The 20,839-nt window shown below is 52.7% G+C and overlaps 1 protein-coding gene across 1 annotated transcript in view; it reads right to left on the bottom strand.

The window, feature by feature from the left end:
• LOC311528879 (uncharacterized protein) overlaps positions 1 to 20,839 on the bottom strand; it is a 53,701-nt gene that overhangs the window by 3,743 nt on the left and 29,119 nt on the right. Inside the window, exons 3-6 of the mRNA XM_084644350.1 lie at positions 4,524 to 4,574; positions 2,771 to 2,919; positions 1,878 to 2,000; positions 1,227 to 1,396 (exon numbers count right to left, since the gene is read on the bottom strand). Of these exons, the coding sequence (XP_084500476.1) occupies positions 1,227 to 1,396; positions 1,878 to 2,000; positions 2,771 to 2,919; positions 4,524 to 4,574 (493 nt within the window). The remainder of the gene's footprint in view (positions 1 to 1,226; positions 1,397 to 1,877; positions 2,001 to 2,770; positions 2,920 to 4,523; positions 4,575 to 20,839) is intronic.

Raw genomic sequence — 20,839 nt, 5'->3', positions numbered from 1 at the left:
AGCAGCACTCAGCTCAGGTGGCCCCCAGCTCACAAACCAGCGACTAATTCATGGCACTAAACACACACAATCCCATGCCCCCGGCCTCGGTGCCCATCTCTCCGGACGCCCACACCAGCAGCATTCCACTCCAATGGCTACATGCACTCAGCAGCCCTCCCCCTCCCGTAGTGCAGCTCCGGCGAACGGCAGCTGGATGCGTGCAGGGGAGCCTGGCGTGACGACTGGGTAGTGGGGGGACGCAGGCCGAGTCACATGGGCTGGCAGATGAGCATTCCTGTGGCTCATGGGAACACCCAGTACATTTCCCCACGCAGGCAAGTGAGGACCATTTGGCTAAAGCCCAGAGAAAGCTAGCAGCCAAAAGCTCTCTCCCTGCCTAGGCGCTGGGCCCCGCCCTCCACCATGCAGGGCCCACAACTAGGGTTGCCAACCCTCCCAGTTTCGCCAGGAGTCTCCCGGAATGGGCGCTATCTGCCAGAAGCTACTGAAGCCAAACTGGGAGATTTTAGGCACTAAAAGTCCAGCAGCACAGCAGGGCTAAGGCAGGCTCCCTGCCTACCTAAGGCAGGCCCCCTGTGCCCCCCTGGGGCCGCAGGGATGTGCCGGCCATGGCTAGGAATGGTGCGCAGAGGGGGTGGTGTGTGGAGCCCCCTAGCGCCCTCACTTTGGGCGGCTCCTGGTGAGCTGTGCAGCGGTGCTAAGGCTGGCTCTGCCCCCGTAACTCCGATTGGCAGCAGTTTCCAGGCAATGGGAGCATGCCGAGACTCTTCCCCCCGAGGAGATGCAGGGACGTGCCCGCCGCTTCTGGGAGTGGTGCGGGGCCAGGGCCTGCCTTAGCCCCACTGCACCGCCGCCCGGGAGCCGCCTGAGGTGAGCGCTGCCCGGCCGGAGCCCACAACCCTCACCCCCTACTGCACCCCAACCCCTTGCCCCAGCCCTAAGCCTCCTCCTGCACCCGAACTCCCTCCCAGAGCCCACATCCCTTTCCCCCAGCCCCCTCCAGCCCCCAAACTCCCTCCCAGAGCTTGCACCCCACACCCCTCCCGAATCCCAACCTGCTGCCCCAGCCTAGTGAAAGTGAGGGAGGGAGGGGGAGAGCCAGCGACGGAGAGGGGCGGATGGAGTGAGCAGGGTGGGGCCTCAGCAAAGGGGCAGGATTTGTGTTTGTGTGATTAGACAGTTGGCAATCCTACCCTCGACAGAGCCGCTCTGCTGGGACCTACCGTCTCCTCGGTGTCTGTGCTCTCCTCCTCACTGTCGATGTCCCTCAGGTCGCTCTGCGCGTCAGCAGCTGGGGTCTCCTTCCCTTGTGGCTCCCGCAGTGAGTCCCCCACTGGGTACGAGGGCTCTTCGCTCGCTTGAGCCTTCTTCTTCTTCTCACCCTCCTTGGAGCCTGCAAGATCAGAGCAGCCCCTAGACAGCAGAGGCCTTCGGCAGCTCCAGGGCTCTGGCTGCTCTCTGCTCTGCCTGGGAGGGATGTGCTCACAAGTCACTAGGGAAATGCCCCAGCCCAAAGGACTGTTAGTCTGTGACGGCCAAACCAGGACCATGCGGCAGCCAGCCAGGAGCCCGATAGTCACCCCCTAATCCTTCCACGAAGCAGGCTGCAGTGTCCTGCTAGCGAGCACAGCGGGGGAGGTTCCTAGGAGGCAACAGACCAGCCGGCTTAGCCAGGGGAGCATGGCACCTATCCTCTCTGCACAGCGCACCTTGTGCCATACTGCAGCCCCCCGGCCAGCTCTGGAGAACCAGTTCAGGGCAGCCCTGCGACAGTCTCACGGGCGGGGGGTGTTCCTGCCCAGCTGCTGGGCCCTCACATCTGCGTGGTGTGTGTGTGGGTAACAGCCTCCCCCACCCATCCCTCCTCCTCTTACCTCTCTCCCCAGGCAGCCGCTCCCGCCGCTGGTCCATCCGATCCAGACTCTCCAGCAAACTGTCCACCTGGGCTTTGATCTGGCTCAGCTCTCCCTTGATGGAATGCAGCTCTTCGGCACGCACTGCACAAGGGAGGAGGAGAGGCCATTAGGCTCCATGGACACGTACCTAGCCTGGAAGCAATGGGGAGGGTGATCCCGGCGGGGTTGGCAGCCTGGCTGGGCGGCCCACCTCAGAGCCATTCTGCACACTCTGGCTCTTGGTGGTTAAGCATCAGTTAAGTGCTGGGTGCTGCTGTCTGAACCTCCAAGCTGCGGGCAGGTCTCTGTCTCCCTTTGCACCTGCTGTGTATTTCCTCTTCTAAATGCACAGCAATTGGGCCAAGCTTTTCCCCCCTGGAGGCACCTGGAAGGGGCCTGGATTTTGGAACATCAGGCCCCTTTAAGGGCCCCTCCACAAGGCTCCCTAAATCCCTTGGCACGTTGGAAGGTCCCAGTTTCAGGGGCACCTATGTTTGACAACGCTGTGCCTGTCAAACTCACACGTGGGGGCACGCACCAGGCAGCTGCACGGGCACAGGCAAGTTAGCAGTTTTTGGGAGTCCCCTTGGAGACAGCAGCCTGTAAAATCTATTTAAAGGCCGAGTTCTTTCATTGCTCGGGCTAGGAGCTCTCGGCAGCAGGCTCCTTCCTATGGAGAACATGCTTCCCGCAAGCAGTGCGGAGTAGCCCCCGCCCTGAGTAGCCACCTGAGCCACGCTCTGCCCAAGCCACGCTGTCCTTGTGCCTCACCCTCCCCGGGACACTCTCCACGACCTAGAGCAGTGACCCACTCAGTGCCCCTAGCATCCCCTCCAGTCACCGCCCGCCCCCCCGCGATCTGTGACGCTTACGCTTAGTCCGACCCAGTGCTGCGTTGCCGCTGCCTCTTGGCCCCGGGTGGGGGATCAGGCTGCTCTTGCCACCTGCCCCCACGTGGGCTCGTCTGGTCTTGACTGGAATGCGATTGATAAGGGGCGGGATCTTCTGGTACTCGTACACCCTGCAAGGGGGAGACAGAGCCGTGTGAGGAGCGGGGCGGGGGCCCTAGCAGGATCCCCTGCGCCAAGTGTCACCAGCACTGCACTGTCCTCGGGGGAAGAAGGGGTCTCCAGGATGAGCAGGGAGAATGGAGAGGGGGGCCGAGCCCCACTCATGCCAGCAGGGAGCAGGAGTTGGGGACAGGGAGCTGGGGGGGGGGCTGCTATCCCTGGAAATCATAAGGCCTGAATGCCCAAGAACTGGATGCAGCATGCTACAGAGGGGAGCAGGGGCCAGTGGTCTGGCACAAGCCCTCCAGCCTCAGGGCAGCGCATGCTCTCAGGTGCAGTTGGGACACCCCGCTCAATTCCTCCCTCCCCATGGCGTTCAGTGAGGGGGTGGCCTAGAGGCACATGGCTCCAAACATGCTGAGCCCCGAATGAAGGAAGCAGAGCTGGAGCTGTGCTCGAATGCACGGGGCAGCCCCAGCCCCAGCATGCCTCCTGCACAGCACCCACTGGGCTCCAGACGGCGTACGGCCTGCTGGGACATGAAGCCCTGCTCTATTACTGATAGTGCTGCTGCCTCACGGGGGTCCTGGCAAGCTGCCCTTGTGGCTCTGCGATGGGTGAAATGTGGTGCCCACAGGCTAGTCTCCAAAACGCCTGGCACCACATATCTCACCAGGGGATTTCAGCTCCTTTGAACGGGCAACCGCTTCCTCTTTAACCTCCTTGAGTGTTACCAGGAGTCGTGCAGCTGAGACGGACAGGTGCCTCAAACCATCCCCTCCCAGCCCCCAGTGCACTTCGCTGCCTACTGACTGTCAGCGCAGAGGGATGGGGCCCCATCGCCAATGCAGCAAAACCTGTTTGATACTGACGGAAGAAACAATCTGGTTTCGTGGATATTAATTGCCAGGGACTCTCTCTCTGCTTATCAGCTGCTATTAAATAAAGGCATAATGATGAGATCTGAGCCAGATCCTCAGCCGGTGCAAATCAGCACAGCGCAGATTGACTTCAAAGGAGCTGCCTCACCCGACACCAGCTGTTCCAGAACAGAGCCTGACTGCAAAGGCTCCTGGGGTAGTGGTACCAGCAGCAGATCTTCTACTCCACGTTTGCACGGCTGAACCCCAGGGCCCTCCTGCAGCTCCCAGGCACTGGCTGACAGTTCGTGTCTAGGGTATCTCTATCCTAACAAGTGAAGGTGTCATGGCAGCAGACAGGCAAGCTCAGGCTAGTTCAATCTAGCTAGCAGGGGTAGCAATAATAGTGACCATGCGGCAGCCTGGGCATCAGTGTGGGCTAGCAACCCCAGGGCGCAGCCAGGCTCCCCCGGAGGTTTGTGCTCAGGTTATTAGCCTGTGCTGCCATGTCTACACTATCCATGCTAGCTAGCTTAAAGCTGGCATGGGTATGCCTAGCCCATGCTACAACCAGCTCTTCCTCTGCAGTGGGGACATACCCTTAGGTAAATGAAACTTGGCCCCCTCTGTTCTGGGGCACTCAGAGCTGGGATACAGGGCGGGAAAGGAATTCGAACAGTGCTTCATCAGTCCTCCTCCTCTAAACACCAAAGGGGGAAGAGCTGGCAGGTGCCCAGGGACCAGACATCGCTCACCTGTACGGGAAATCGTCCCTGTAGAGCTCATAGTCCAGGTCACAGTTACTGCTGCAGAAGGAGAGAGAAGGTAGCAAAGGAGGTGAGAGTGAGTCACTCACAGTGATGAGCATGATGGTAGCCATGCCTCCCCTGTGCCCCTGTCCCAGCACTGCCACTCAGCCATGGAGTCTGGGAACTCCCAGGAGGATGCAGCCATGCTTACTTTGTGAGATTTCTCTGCTTGCACAGTGTGGGGATCACCATGAGATGTAGGGGGCACATCTGCATCACAGGGAGGGATCAGCAGTGAGCGGCATCTGCAAGGTCACTGTGACATTTGTAATTGTGGGTGCCTCTGGATTAGCTCAGAGGAACAGTACAGAGGGGCTGGCTGGGTTATAAGGCCCTTTGCTGTGTGTGTGGGGGGGGTTGTTTTATTTAAAATTTCCTGGGAATCTATTAATTTTTATAATATAAATTACAAAGAATGGGGGATAATTGGTGCAAGAAATGAATGTTGCCATTTTCTGGATAAATATCAGGGTAAGGATCACTGTCTTCTGCTGCTTTTGGTTTTGTAAGCTGTCAGAAAAACCCTTATGTTTGGAAACAGTCAGCTACAGTTTTTCATTTTCAACCCACTTCAGTATGAAAAGCAGTTGCCCAACTTTTATTTGTTTTGAATGTTGACAACTCTTGTAAGAGGGCATAACCGGGCCCTTTTTGGGCCTGCCTCTGCTCCAAAACCACTCCCAGACCTTCAGGTTCAGAAATCACCGGTGCAGTTTATTTACAAGGTGCAATCCCACCACCATCTCACTATATACAGCATGGAGGTTTTGGGCTGAAGGACTTCCCAGCCTCTGCCACCAGGAGAGAGAAGCTCCCACTCTCCAGCTTCCCCTCTTCGGACTGGCTTTTATGTAGCCCCAGGCTAATCAGGCTGGCACCTGTTTCCCTTTTGCCAATCAGGCACAGGTCACTCTAGGCAGCTCCAATTTACCTCCCTTAATGGGAGCTGGAGTGACAGAGGGCTGGCTCAGCAGTTCGTGCCCAGCACCCTGTCACACACCTCCCCCTGTTACCTAACCGCCAGATTCATCCTTCCCCGTCCTCTCTTCCCTCTACTGGATTGGGCACTACAGGGGAGTTCTCCTTCCACCTTCGGGTGACCCCCAGGTCCTCCTTGTGGGATTCATTTACCCCCCATCCACAGAAATTACACTGTGTGGGGGGTGGATAGGCCCATAGGTCCACTGCAACATACACGCCTGGGTGTGTTCCCTGTCCTTTTCCCCCATTCCCTTCCGGCAGGAGTTCGGGATTAGTCCCTACTTCCCCCTGGACACCCAGGGCCTCAGGTTTCTCAAACCCACCGAGCAGGGCCTGGGCCTCTTTTCCTGGGGGTCACCCTTGTAGGGAGCGCCGGTGGGCCTTTCTCCTCTGCTCAGGGCCTTGGGCAGGATGTCTCCCCATCTTCCTTCCTGACAGGCTTTTCACTGCAATTTCCTAAGGGGATTGGTCTCCTTCTCTACTGGGGCTTTGTGATTTAGGTGGTTCTACCTCCGTCATTGGGAGGCCTCCCCTTTTCCCCATGGTGGCTTCCTCCCACTGCCTCCTTTCCCTCCTGGGAAGGGGTCCCAGTCCATGCCCAACACCACCAGAAAAGGCAGCCCCTCTGCTACCCCAACCCATTTCCACTGGAATCTGCCCTGGACCTTGAGGGGCCCCTGGGCTATAGGCCACTGTCTCTTATCCCCAAGGACACATTCGAGGTTCATTTTGGCTCCGGGAATCGTCCAGTGCGGCTTTACCAGCCATCTCTGGATAAGAAACCAGGCTGAGGCTGTATCTATTAGGGCCCTCTGTGGTTTCCTCCCCACCATCACCAGAACGGTGGACAGTCTCTGCCCCTTCCCTTCAGCATTAGTCCAGCCACAAAACTCGGCAAATCCACACTCCATGTACGAGCAGTCCCCCTTTTTATGTCCCGGTCGCCCGCACTGCCAGCGAATGATCAGTTGGGCCCCAGGTGGAGCTCCCCGGGTGTCTTCCCTTTTCCTCTCTGGGCCCTTTCTGGGTGGGGGTTCTTGGGCTTTCTCCCAGACTCCAAGTCTTTGTATGGTCGTCCCTTTTTCCTGGGGAAATTGGCCTCCGCATACTCCTTGGTCAGTTTCACAGCCCCTGCCACCATACTCGGTTGATGCCGCCTAACCCACACTCATATGTTGTCGGAGAGGTCCTGTAGGAGCTGTTCTAGGACCAATGTGTCCATAATCCCCTCACTGTCTGGGTGCTGGGTCTCAGCCAGTGGGTGGCCCAGTCCATCAAGCTTTGGGCAAACGCCTGGGGCTGTAACCCCGCCACAACTCCCTTGTTGACCGTAACTTCTGGCAGTATTTCTCAGAGGACAGCCACCTTTACTGCCTCGTACCTCCTGGCCTGCTCCTCACTCAGGAGCATTTAGGCCGCTTGGGCTTTGCCTGCTAGATAGGGTGTGAGCCACAGGGCCCAGGTTGCTCTATCCCATCCAGTCCCCGTGGCTAGCTGCTCGAAAGTGGGGAGGAACGCAACTGGGTCACTTGCCGGGCCCATATCACATCGTCCTGTGCCCGACAGCCATCCCCCACCATGGGACTCGCCATCCTCTGCAGGAGCTGCTGTACGCTGGCCTGCTCCTGCAGGCTTTTCTGCAGCTCGGCCTGCCAGGTAAGCAAACCCTGCCTCTTCACCTGGGGGGATTGCTGCAAGCTTTGCATAGCCTTCTGCGTGTCCTCCTGCTGCCTTACCAGCCACTGCAGCATCTCTTTCAACTCTGGGCCACCAAACTTAGCACTAGCTCAGGATCCCGGACAGGCCCCCATGTGTAACAGAGCATAACAGGGCTCCCCTGGGTCCTGCCCCTGCTCTGCTCTCTCCAAAAACCACTCACAGACCCTCAAGTTCAGCAACCACCACTGCAGTTTATTTACAGGGTGCAATCTCACCACCGTGTCACCATATACAGCATGGGGGTTTCAGTCTGAAGGACTTCCCAGCCTCTACAGGCAGGACAGAAGAGTTACCACACTCCTTCCAGTCTCTGGCTTCCCCTCTTGTGTCTGCCGCCCCTTATCGTCCCCTGAGGCTTTTATGAAGCCCCAGGCTAATCAGGCTGGCACCTGTTTCCCCTTTGCCCATCAGACGCAGGTTTCTCTAGCCAGGTCCAATTTATCTCCCTGAATAGGAGCTGGTGTGACAGAGGGCTGGCTCAGCAGTTTATGCCCAGCACCCTGTCACAACTCTCCATGCTGTCTGTAAAGCTGGTACTTGTATGTGGCAGACGTGAAACTGATGACATGACGATTACCAGCACTCCAGTGCTTCGGTATTTCTGACCCAGCTCCCCACTCAGGAAGGGGAGATGATGGCTAGGTCACCTGGGACACCCAGCTCTCCTTCCGGAGCAGGGAGCTGGATCTAGCGTGTTCCAGCACTTCCAAAATTAGGGGGGAAATCAGTAAAAATGGAATTATGGCTTTTGTAAAACCCAAGAATGTTTCAGTAAAAATTGAAAAGGAAAGGCCTTATGGGGGAGACCGGCATCGAGGGTCACTCTGGATTCTCAGGGTATTCCGATGCTCCCTCCAGGAAGTTTATTACTGAGCATGTCTGTGTCTCAGCAGGGAGTTTAGACAGAGATGAACCCCCTTTCGAGCAGTCTAAGCAGGACCTGTTATCTGGGAATCTGCAGTTATAGGTTTCTGATGTTAAATTTCATGGTTTCTGGTTTCGTGCTCACACTATCTGGTCTTTCAGCTCCAAATTAAGAAGCAATCTGTTAGGGAGAGCATCTCCAAGGCAAGAAGCCAGCATGCCTGTAATAAATCATGCACAGTGAACCAGAAGTTTGGGGTCTGTGTGAAGGATGTAATAAAATATTCTGTAAAAGCTCATTCTGCTGCTTGAGCTCTTGCAGAGTCAGTAGCTGCTAGATTAACATTAATGTGAAGCTTTACTTTGAAGTGTCACCACTCTGTGAGGGTGCCAGGGGTGGGGGAAGAATGCAAAAGTCCATGACAAGTTTTCCTTGGGTCCAGTGTTTCTATTACATCAGCAGAAACATCTGAGACGAAGGAAGGGCTTGTGATTAAGACATATGGCTGGGAATCAGGAGATTTGAATTCAGTTCTCCTATAGCTCCGCTTTATGATTTTAGAGGAGTCAGTTCCCATCTCATTGCCTCAGTTTCCCTCTCTGTATAACAGGGATAATGATCCTTACCTCACCCAGAAAAATGGTTTTGAGTTTTAGTTCATTCCTGTTTGGAAAGTGCTTTGGAGACCCTTGGCTGGAAGGGGCTGGTGAAGGGCAAAGGATGAGAGGTGATACCATGGTTTAAAAGTTTAGGGGACCAGAAGTGAGAATGCAGGAGGCTTCCGGCTGGGCACAGATGTTACCTGTTAGCTCTGTGTTCTTGGGGAACCAGGGTGCAGTACCCAGCCTGTCTGGCTCACGAAAGACCATCCCTTCCCCCAGCCTTTGCTTGAACCAAAGTCGATCAGAAGAAAGACTTACAAAAAGCAATGAAAAGGCAGTGGGAGACACACCTAAACCCCTCCAGACAAGGGTGACAGGATTAAGGAAACTCCCCTAGCCTCATCTGCATCAAAGATGGGACAGGGAGGCATCTCTATTAGCATACAGAATGGACAACAGAGATTCCAAGGCAAGAACCGCATGGACCTCTGGGACCAGAAAAGCAGGGAAGCACTGCATGATGGGGGATCTCTGCTCCAGCTGTTAATGAACCTACGCCTGCACATACCCAGCTCAGTAGTTATCAGCCCAATACTAGTAATAAATCCTTTATTGGTATGCAAAATACTGAAGCTGCCTAATTGCATTGTGAGCTCCCTCGAAGGAACACCGCCCATAGCCAGGGACGATCAGTTCCTATTGTCCCGCCTGAACAAAACAACTCTGGTATACACCCTTGAGCCATCAGTTTACCCATAAACAAATCTAGTGTTCTCCCTTGAACATTGTTCTTTCCCTACAAAAACCCCTACCCACGTGCAAGTGTTCTGATGCCAGCATCCAAAATCTGAATCAGTTCTATTGGGACTTCATCGTCTCCTGACTGATTGTGCTGGGGGCTGTGCCTGTCCCAGCACTCCGGACCCTCAGCTAACACCACCACCTGGGACCCCTGATCGATTCCAGCTTCACAGAGTGGTAAGAACCCAGCTCTCTCTCGGTACAGCCGCCTGACCCTGACTTGTGTGATCAGTTTTAGTTTTCTAAACCTGACCTTTATAATAAAATTTAAGTTAGATTTAATACTATAACTGTTTTGTTTGTTTGGCTCCCCTATGGTTATTACCTGGCAATAAATAATTTTCATGGTTAAGCTGGTTGCTTCTCTCCTCCCCCAACCCCGTGGATGTTTTTTGGCTTCCTCATTTGCTCTGCAGCAACGCTCCTCGAACCTAAGCTAAAGATCCCTGCAGCACCCAAAAATCCTGTGGGGTTTGCTCATTAACTGGGTTACTACCAGAACAATTGTAACATGAAAATGGGGATAGGGACGTGCTGAACCTGGGGCATATGAGGGTGGCAGCTTGGAAATGCTGCTTGACCCAGACTACTGTGTCCAGGGACATATAAGGGGTCAGCTTGGGAGTGCTGATTAACCCGGTCCTCTCAAATGTGCTCTGTTAACGTGTGTGTTCGACTGATTCTCGGGCTGGAAGAACCCAGCCCTGGAACCTCGGTCCTGCAGGGGACAGCTCCATTGGGAGGGGACTTGCAGAAGTAGAGCTCCGTGTGAGAACATAAGTGACACAAGCAGTACATTGATAGAATTACAGAACACGCCCCCCCACCCCCCACACACACAGAAGAGTAACCCTAATAAATAAGCGAACCCCAAAGTAACGGGCAAATCTGGTGACATAGGGGACACATCCTCGAGAGTTGGGAGAGAACATGTTCCACTCCTGCACCAACCACCACCCAACAGCTGGCTGCAACCAGGCAAAGCATTCACAGGAGTGCATATTTTTGTTGACTCATTATTCAGTTCAATAAACCACAGAACCAAATCTGAGCTGATCTTTTCAGAATGCATTTCCCCCATTAGCAAGAGGAAGTTACTCACCTTGAGCAGTAATGAGGGTTCTTCGAGATGTGTCCCCATTATGGGTGCTCCACTGTCAGAGTGCGTGTGCCCCACGCTGCTGATTGGAGAATTTCAATAGCAGCCTGTCCCGCATGTGCATTGCCTCACTCACCACAAGGCTTGCCAGCGTGCACGGGCATTTCCCTCCTCAGTTCCTTCTCTACCACAGAGTCAACCAGAGGGAACTCTGAAGTAGAGGGAAGGAGGGTGGGTCGTGGAGCATCCATACGGTCACACATCTCCAAGAACCATCGTTAGGATACAAGGGGAGTATCTTCTTCTTTGAGTAGTGTCCCTATGGGTGCTCCAAAGTAGGTGACTCCTGAGCAGTATCCACCACGGGAGGCTGGGACTTCGGAGTCAAGTATGATATAGAGAACAGTCCTGTGGCACCGAATTGGGCATTTGTAGCCAAATCCCCCATACTGCTATGTAAATGTATGCACAGATATCCAGCTAGCTGCTCTGCAGATCTCTGATATGGGGACCTTGGAGAAGGTGATTGAAGAGGAGACTGACCTCATAGAATATGTGCATATTGAAGATGGGGGTGTTACCCCACACAGCTGGTAGCAGAGTTTAATACAGCCAGAGACTCACTTGGAGAGCGGCTGAGCTGAGATCAATACACCTTTCGATTTATCCGCAACGGAGAGAAAGACTTTCAGAGATTTTCTAAAGGTTTTTGTTCTGTCCAAATAAAAGGCCAAGGCTCTTTTCACGTCAAGCATATGGAGGATGGCTTCCCTGTTGTCCTCAGGATGTTTGGGATAAAATGTTGGAAGCTGCAGAAGTCACTTTAGGGGTGAACTTTGAATGGGGTCTGAGTGTAACTTTGCCAGGGAAGAACACAGTATAAGGGGATGCGCCATCCAAGCTCGTATTTCCCCTATCCTGGCCGAAATGATGGCAATGAGGAACACCTTCTGAGTCAGTGAACAACAGGCCATGGTCTCAAATGGCCGTCGAGCCAGTCATTTTCACATTAGGTTGAGGTTCTGTTGGGGAATGGGGGCCTGGGTTGTGGGAAGAGGTTTGCTTTGCCTTTAAGAAACATCTTAGTAGTTGGATGGGAGAGGACTGAGTAGTCTTCTGCCTAGTGGAAGGTTGCTACTGATACCAAATGAACCTTCAGCGAGCTAACAGAGACCCGATTTCTTTAAGGTTAATAGGTGGTCTAGGACCACCGGTAGGGTGGCTGAATTTGGGGTGACCACCTTGGGCTGGCACCTCTTCCATTTCTGAAGGTACGTATGACAAGCGGTGCCCTTTCTACTGTGTAATAGCACCTTCTTTTCCTCCTCAGAGCTGTTTATGATCATATCATAAGATGTTTCTATGTGCTGGAACCATGAAGGAGCCAGGCTTTGAGTCGCAGGATCTGCAGATTGGGGTGGAGGCTGTGACCCTTGTTCTGCGACAGGTGGTAGAGTCATCGGCAGACATAATGCCAGCTGTGACAGGTAAGGGTACTGTGTCTGCCTGGACCAGGTGGGGCCGATCAGAATGATGTTTGCTTTTTCCCTTTTTATCTTCAACAGGACTTTCAGTAATACAGGGAATAGGGGAAAGGCATAAAGAAGGCCTTTGTCCCAAGGAAGGAGAGCATTTACCATGGAGTGTCGTCCAATCCCCCCCAGAGCAGTACTGTTGACATTTCTTGTTTTGGTGAGCAGCAAACAAGTTTATTACCAGCATCCCCTATTGTTGGAATATGTCATGTAGAATCGCTGACTCTATCTCCCATTCACGGTCACACAGGAATTTGCGGTTGAGATTGTTGGCCCTCGTGTTGTGTATTCCCGATAGGTAGGTGTGACAAAGTGGGGATTTCCCCTGGTTATGTTGTATGTGAGCCTATGTGAGTCTTACTGTTTTGCATGAATGCTGTGTGTGCCTCAGTTTCCCTGTGTATTGCACCAATGACTAGGTAGTAGGATTAAGGGGGTGTGAGTTTTGTGGGGACTACTCCAGCTGCCTGCATGGATGCTATGGCTGCCCCTTCGTAACCTGAGACCCAGGAGGGGGATGTGACCAGGTGACTCTTGGCGCTGGAAGCGAGACACAGGCCAGAGGAGAAGCAACGGTCAGGGCAGGGGGCAGCAGGTGGAAACGGGTCAGTCTCAGATGGCTTGGGGCGCAGGGCGAGGGCCGGAGCCCTGGCTCTGGGCTCCCCTCCTCCCAAGATGCACTTGGCTGAAAATCAGTGATTTCTGTGATAGCAAACTCTGTTCTACGTTGTGTTCCCGTCGACTTCTGTTTTACCAGCTGGCTGAGAGTGACGTCTGACTGCGGAGTTGGGGTGCAGGGCCCTCTGGCTTCCCCAGGAGCCCCGCCCAGGTGGACTTGCTGTGGGAAGCACATGGTGTGGAAGGGGATGCTGAATGCTCCGAGGTCAGACCTAGGAAGGTGGAAGCTGTGGAAGCTTCTTGCCCTGGCGACAGTCTGCTCAGAGAGAGGAGGCTCCCCCAGAGTCCTGCCTGGCTTCGTAGTCAGCAGTTCCAGAGCAGCGCCCCGGTGACTGTGACAGTAGGTCACTGATGTTAGGGTGTTATGCGAGATGCACTGGTTCCCAGCTTCAGTGCTTCTACACACAGGAAATGAGACCTGGTGCCTCCCTACCAGTTTATCTGCCAGGTTGTCTGTCATGACCTTCGTGTGCGTTTCCCTGATCAGCAGGAGGAAGTGAGCGCACACATTTCTGATTGCTCTGAGCTCGAGCAGGTTGATATGGAGGCCTGTCTCCGCTACAGACCATTTGCCCTGTATTGTGCGACCATTGAGATGCACTCCCCATCCTATGAAGGATGCGTGGGTGGTCAGGAGAAGGGATCTGGAAGACTGAGAAAACAGGATTCCCGTACACACATTTATCAGGTCCTTCCACCAGTCTAAGGATTGCTTGACCCTGGTGGGCAGTGATAGAAGCTTGCCTATGTTGCCTTTGTTCAGCTTGTAAACTGAACCAAACCAAGCTTGAAGGCATCTCATGTGTAGTCTGGCATGAGCACTAACTGATGTGCCCACGGCCATGTGGCCCAGAAGCTGAAGGCAGTGCCTGGCCAAGATTTGGGGGCTGGATTGCACTGTCTCTATCAACGAGGAGAGACTGAGAAATCTGTGATGTGGGAGGAGCGCCCACGCCTGAGTAGAGTCAAGGTCAGCTCCTATGAATTCTAGCCTCTGTACCGGTGTAAAGGTTGATTTTTGTTCGTTGATTTGTAGGCCAAGATTCAGAAACAGGTCCCGTGTGGTCTGAGTGACTCATTGGGCCTCTGTGCAGGACTGTGCCCTGAGAAGGCAATCATCCAGGTAGGGATAAATCATTACTTCCTGAGAGCATAAGTGGGCCGCTACTACCAAGAGGACCTTGGAGAACACCTTGGGGGTCAATGAGAGGCCAAAAGGGAGTACTCTGTACTGGTAGTGGTCTTAGCCCAGCGTGAATCTGAGGTAACACCTGTGACGTGGTATGATAGAAATGTATGCATCTTGAAGGTCAAGGGCCGAGAGCCAATCTCCTTCCTCAAATGCTGAATGATCACAGATGGGTGACCATCCTGAATTTCTGCACTTTGACGTATCTGTTGAGTGCTCTGAGGTCCAGTACGGGTCTCCAGCCTCCCTTTTATTTTAGTATCAGGAAGCAGCAAGAGTAGAAGCCTTTGTCTCTGAGGTGCATGGTCACAGGTTCTATAGCTCCTACTCTGAGGAGATGGTTTACCTCTTAACGTAGCAAACTCTTGTGAGAAGGGTCCTTGAAGCAGGATGGGGAAAGGAGAAGTGGATGGCATATCTATTCTGAATGATCTCCAGCACCCACTTGTCAAAAGTTACCCGTTCCCAGATGCTGCAGAATGGGGTAAGGTGGTCTCCAAAAGGAGGAGTGCGGTTTCCCAGCGTAAGGTGGTGAGAAGAGTGTTCTACAAGCGCCTCGACCAACCCATCAAAACTGCCAATTGGAGGTTGCAGGGTGAGAGGAAGACAGCTGTGGCCCCGACTGTTTTCACTTGGGGAACCTTGATTTCTTTCTCTGTGGCTCACAAGATCCCTGTGACAAGCACTGAGGCACGTACTGTGATGACCGGGACTTAAAACAGCGGCTGAGGGCTGTATTTTCTCTTGTAGGCCGGCGTGTATCCCTAGGGAACAAAGGGTCGCCCAAGAATCCTTCAGCATGTGAAAGGACACATCTGTCTTTTCAGTGAACAGTTCAATCCCTCAAAGGGAAGGCCCTCCACCGTGGTTTGGACCTTTTTAGGGAAGCAGACAACTGCAGCCACGAGGCTCTTCTCATAATCATGGGCGTGGAACTTGAACATGCCGCCATGTGTGCCGCATCTAATGCGGACTGGAGAGACATTTTCGCCACCAGCTGGCCCTTGTTAATTATGGCCATAAATTGGTCTTTGTGGGAGTCCAGGAGCTGATCAATAAAAGAACCTAGTTTCACATAATTCTGGTAGTCATATTTGGCCAACAAGACCTGGTAATTAGCCACCAGGCATTGAAGAGTGGCTGATGAATACGTCTCTCTGCCAAACAGATCCAAGCATTTCCCGTCTTGGCCATAAGGGGTGGATTTAAACTGGTACTGGCAGTTCCTAGAATTAACTGCATCCACAATGACGGAATTGGGAGGCAGGTGGGAGAACAGAAATTCCGTGCCCTTTGCCAGCACATAATACTTTTTGTCTGCTTGCTTGCATGTCAATGGGATGGACACAGGGGTCTGCCACATAACTCTGGCAGGATCCAGGAGCACCTCTTAACTGGGAGGGCCACTCTGGCAGAAGTGGAAGAGTGTAGAATGTCCACCAGTTTGTGGTGAGGCTCAGTCACTTGGTGTAGCTGTACTTGCAAGCTTGTACTTCTTGTACTTCTGCCACGCCCTGAGCTAAGTCCTGGAATGATTTAAAATCATCCATCATGGATGGCGGAGGGGGCATCACTGCCTCGTCAGGTGAGGACCATGAGAGACGAGCTTGAAGGGTATCTTCCCTTTCTGCCTCAGCTGCAACTTCCTCCCCTAGGTGCTCAGGAGGTTCCGAACCCTTTGAGTTGGTTCTTGCCCGCTGGTATACCACACTAGGGGCATGGGAGGCTTGTTGCCTCGGGGCCTGCCAGGGGTCCCAGTATGGCCCTTGAGGGTAAGGGGCTAGTGGCTGGTACCATGCCTGCCCAAACCATGGAGGCTGAGCGTCGGGCGGGCGGTACACTTGGTGTCCCTGATGAAATTGGGACTCCTATGGCGGGTAGGATGAGCAGTGGGAACCCAAGTGCTCTTGCTCACTATCTGACTCTGATGTGGAGAAAAGTGGTGCATAGCATGGAGCTGTCGTTTAGTCCAGTGCTCTGGGAGAACTCAGCAGCGGAGCCCTGGTACTGAGGAGGAGCCCTGGTGCTGTGCCAGACACTGAGAGATCCATGGCGTAACAGAAATCCGCCAGCGTGGATGGCATCGGTACCGATGGTTGTCAGTGCCAAGAGGTTTGTACCGACGGAATTGGAGACACGGACCTAATCGTATGGTCCATCAGTGCCACGTTCACCAGGACTGGTGCCAATGTCAATGACCACATCGACATAGCCTTCCCCAGGGTGGATCTTCCATGCTTTCACGTCCCCGCGGTACCAGCACTTCTTTGTCCGTGCCCATCGGGCCTTTGTGCAGCCCAACTTGCTCTGTCGGCTCAGTACCGCACAGGCCCTGGCCACCAGCTCTACACAGCTTCGGTGCTGTTAGTAGCGATGCTACTGATGGAGCTCGAGGTCATTTGCTGCTCGATTGCGGCTTGCTATGGGGACTCATAGATCTTTTCTTAGCAGTCTTGAGTGAGTGGCTCATCTCCTTGGGATCGCCTGCCTTCAGCGTAGAAGGTTGAAGTGATAGCTCTCGCCAGGACTCCAGTGGTTGAAGGGCTGACTCCACGAGCAGGAGTTTGAGATTTTGTCTATACTGGAACTTCGCTGGCAAAACTTTTGTCATTCAGGGGTATTAACCCCCCCCACCCCCATGACAAAAAAGTTTTACCGACGTAAAGCGTGGATATGAACAGTGCTCTCCTGCTGACAAAGCCACTGGCACTGGTGGGGGGTGGAAGCTTTTTGCCATTAGGAGAGCTCTCTCCTGCCGACAAACAGCAGCTACACTGCGCAGCTTTTAGCAGCACAGCTGTCGCTAAAAGTGAGGTAGTGTAGACAAAGCCTAAGCCTGAACTCTCTGCCCTTCCTGGACACGGGTTTTAGCTGCTGGCACCAAGCACACTTGTGTGAATTGTGCTGTTCCCCCAGGCAGTGAACACACTGTGAGGCCTGGTTTACACTACAGGTTTGTTGGATTTAGCAGCGTTACATCGAATTAACCCTGCACCCATCCACACAACGAAGCCATTTTTTTCGACATAAAGGGCTCTTAAAACTGATTTCTGTACTCCTCCCCAACGAGGGGATTAGCGTTGAAATCAACATCGCCGTTTCAAATTAGGGTTAGTGTGGACGCAATTCGAAGGTATTGGCCTCCGGGAGCTACCCCACAGCGCACCACTGTGACCGCTCTGGACAGCACTCTGAACTCGGATGCACTGGCCAGGTGCACAGGAAAAACCCCGGGAACTTTTGAATCTCATTTCCTGTTTGGCCAAGCGAGCTCATCAGCACAGGTGACCATGCAGTCCCAGAATCGACAAAGAGCTCCAGCATGGACCTAACGGGAGGTACTGGATCTGATCGCTGTATGGGGAGAGGAATCTGTGCTATCAGAACTACGTTCCAAAAGACAAAATGTCAAAACATTTAAAAAAATCTCCGAGGTCATGAGGGACAGAGGCTATAGCAGGGACACAACACAGTGCCGCGTAAAACTTAAGGAGCTCAGACAAGCGTACCAGAAAACCAAAGAATCAAACAGATGCTCCGAGACAGAGCCCTAGACATGCCACTTCTACGCTGAGCTGCATGCAATTCTAGGGGGGGCCGCCACCACTACCCAGCCCCTGTCTGTGGACTCTGATGATAAGGTACTCTCCGCCATGCCTGATGGTTTTGTGGATGGGGAAGATGAGGAGGAGGAGGAGGAGCTTGAGGAGAGCACACAGCACACCATTCTCCCCGACAGCCAGGATCTTTTTATCACCCTGACTGAAATAACCTACCAACCCAACGAAGCTGGAGAAGGGACCTCTGGTGAGTGTACCTTTTTAAATATAATACACATTACACAAGCAAGCGTTTTTTTAATGATTAAGTAGCCCTGAGGACTTGGGATGCATTCATGGCCAGTACAGCTACTGGAAACGTCTGTTAATGTGTCTGGGGATGGAGCGGAAATCCTCCAGGGAAATCTCCATGAAGCTCTCCTGGAGGTACTCTAAAAGCCTTTGCAGGTTTCTGGGGAGAGCAGCCTTATTCCGTCCTCCATGGTAGGACAAAAAGAAAAGGAGTACTTGTGGCACCTTAGAGACTAACCAATTTATTTGAGCATGAGCTTTCGTGAGCTACAGCTCACTTCATCGGATGCATACCGTGGAAACTGCAGCAGACTTTATATACACACAGAGAATATGAAACAATACCTCCTTCCACCCCACTCTCCTGCTGGTAATAGCTTATCTAAAGTGATCATCAGGTTGGGCCATTTCCAGCACAAATCCAGGTTTTCTCACCCTCCACCCCCCCACACAAATTCACTCTCCTGCTGGTGATAGTGGTGATAGATGGTAGGACACTTTACCATGCCATACTAGTAGCAAGTTTCAGAGTAACAACCGTGTTAGTCTGTATTAGCAAAAAGAAAAGGAGTACTTGTGGCACCTTAGAGACTAACCAATTTATTTGAGCATGAGCTTTCGTGAGCTACAGCTCACTTCATCGGATGCATACTGTGGAAACTGCAGAAGACATTATATATACACAGAGACCATGAAACAATACCTCCTTCCACCCCACTCTCCTGCTGGTAATAGCTTATATAAAGTGATCATCAAGTTGGGCCATTTCCAGCACAAATCCAGGTTTTCTCACCCTCTGCCCCCCCCCAAACTCACTCTCCTGTGTGTGGGGGGGGGGGCGGAGGGTGAGAAAACCTGAATTTGTGCTGGAAATGGCCCAACTTGATGATCACTTTAGATAAGCTATTACCAGCAGGAGAGTGGGGTGGAAGGAGGTATTGTTTCATAGTCTCTGTGTATATATAATGTCTTCTGCAGTTTCCACAGTATGCATCCGATGAAGTGAGCTGTAGCTCACGAAAGCTCATGCTCAAATAAACTGGTTAGTCTCTAAGGTGCCACAAGTACTCCTTTTCTTTATGCTAGTAGCAAGTAATCTGGTATCATTGCATGACAAGCCTGGTAGCATATGGTCCCGGTGTTTGCTCGCATTCAAGCAACATCCGTTCTTTATCTCCAGCGAGAAACTGTTGAATTGGAATTCATTTGCAAATTGGATACAATTAACTTAGGCTTGAATAGAGACTGGGAGTGGCTAAGTCATTATGCAAGGTAACCTATTTCCCCTTGTTTTTTCCTACCCCCCCCCCCCCCCAGATGTTCTTGTTAAACCCTGGATTTGTGCTGGAAATGGCTCACCTTGATTATCATTCACATTGTAAGGAGAGTGGTCACTTTAGACAAGCTATTACCAGCAGGAGACTGGGTTTGTGTGTGTGTGGGGGGGGGGGTCAGAAAACCTGGATTTGTGCTGGAAATGGCCCAACTTGATTATCATACACATTGTAAGGAGAGTGATCATTTTAGATAAGCTATTACCAGCAGGAGAGTGGGGTGGGAGGAGGTATTTTTTCATGCTTTGTGTGTATATACAAAGATCTTCTACACTTTCCACAGTATGCATCCGATGAAGTGAGCTGTAGCTCACAAAAGCTTATGCTCAGATAAATTGGTTAGTCTCTAAGGTGCCACAAGTACTTTCTTTTTGCGAATACAGACTTACACGGCTGTTACTCTGAAACCTATCTCTCTGTGTTATCCTCAGGAGAGTGATATTGTTCATTGTAACCTGGTTGAAATAGGGGAATTTAATTAAGGGGACATTCAGAGGTGGCCGTTCCTACTGGGCTGTTTGCCTGTGGCTGAAAAGAAATCCTCACCACAGTCAGCCATGCGGTGGGGGTGGGGGGAGGTGCATTGGTGCTAAGCTGTTTGCATTTGGCTAGCAGGGATCTTCCCTGATACCAGCCAGGCGGTAGGGGGGAGGGGAAAAGCGATCATCCCAGAGAATTGGATTGGGGAGGGGGGGGTTAGTTTGGTTTCTGCTGCTGCACGTTAACAGGAAAACGGCAGCACTAAATGGCCAACGCAACGTGCTTTGCTTGGTATGGGAGAGGAGGGCGCTGCTGTTATGAAGGCTGCAGAAGCCGAAAGACTATGGATTACCGTGGCCGCCTGCAAGCCGAATTCTGTTGCCTGGCACTGCGTGTGTGATCTCTAACACCAAAGCCACAAGCACTCAATATAAGATGCAAAATGTGACCTTGTACCAAAATCACGTGTTATGTAATGTGAATAGTGTTGTTCACCGTGAAAGAGTATAGCCATTGTTCTGTAAAATGTATCTTTTAAAATACTTCACTCTCTTTTTTTCCTCCAGCAGCTGCAAATGTTTCAAGCCTCCCTCCTCCGTCCCAAAGGCTATCTCAGATAAGGCAGCAAAAAAAACGCACGCTTGATGACATGTTCTCTGAGCTCATGCAGTCGTCCGGCACTGACAGAGCTCAGCAGAATGCGTGGAGGGACACAATAGCAGAGTACAGGAAAGTGGCTGATGAACGTGAAGAGAGGTGGTGGCAGGAAGATCAGAGGAGGCAGGATGCAATGCTGGGGCTACTGCAGGATCAAACCCCCTGTTTAACCGCCCTCCCTCCTCCCCAGGTTCCATTGCCTCCTCACCCAGACGCCCAAGAACGCTGGGGGGGAGGCTCCAGGCACCCAGCCACTCCACCCCAGTGGACAGCCCAAACAACAGAAGGCTGGCATTCAACAAGTTTTGAAGTGGCCTTTTCCTTCTCTCCTACCACACCCCACTCGGGATACCTTGTGAGTTATCTCCCGATTTTTTATAATCAATTAATAAAGAATACATGGTTTTTAAACAATAGTGACTTTATTGCCTTTGCAAGCAAGCTGTGATCAAAGGGGGGAGGGCGGGTGGC

This window comes from Lepidochelys olivacea (genome assembly GCF_965140295.1).
Source record: "Lepidochelys olivacea isolate rLepOli2 genome assembly, chromosome: 12".
NCBI classification, from domain to species: domain Eukaryota; kingdom Metazoa; phylum Chordata; order Testudines; family Cheloniidae; genus Lepidochelys; species Lepidochelys olivacea.
Note: the sequence above shows the minus strand (reverse complement) of the source record. Positions and strands in the feature narration are given on the sequence as shown.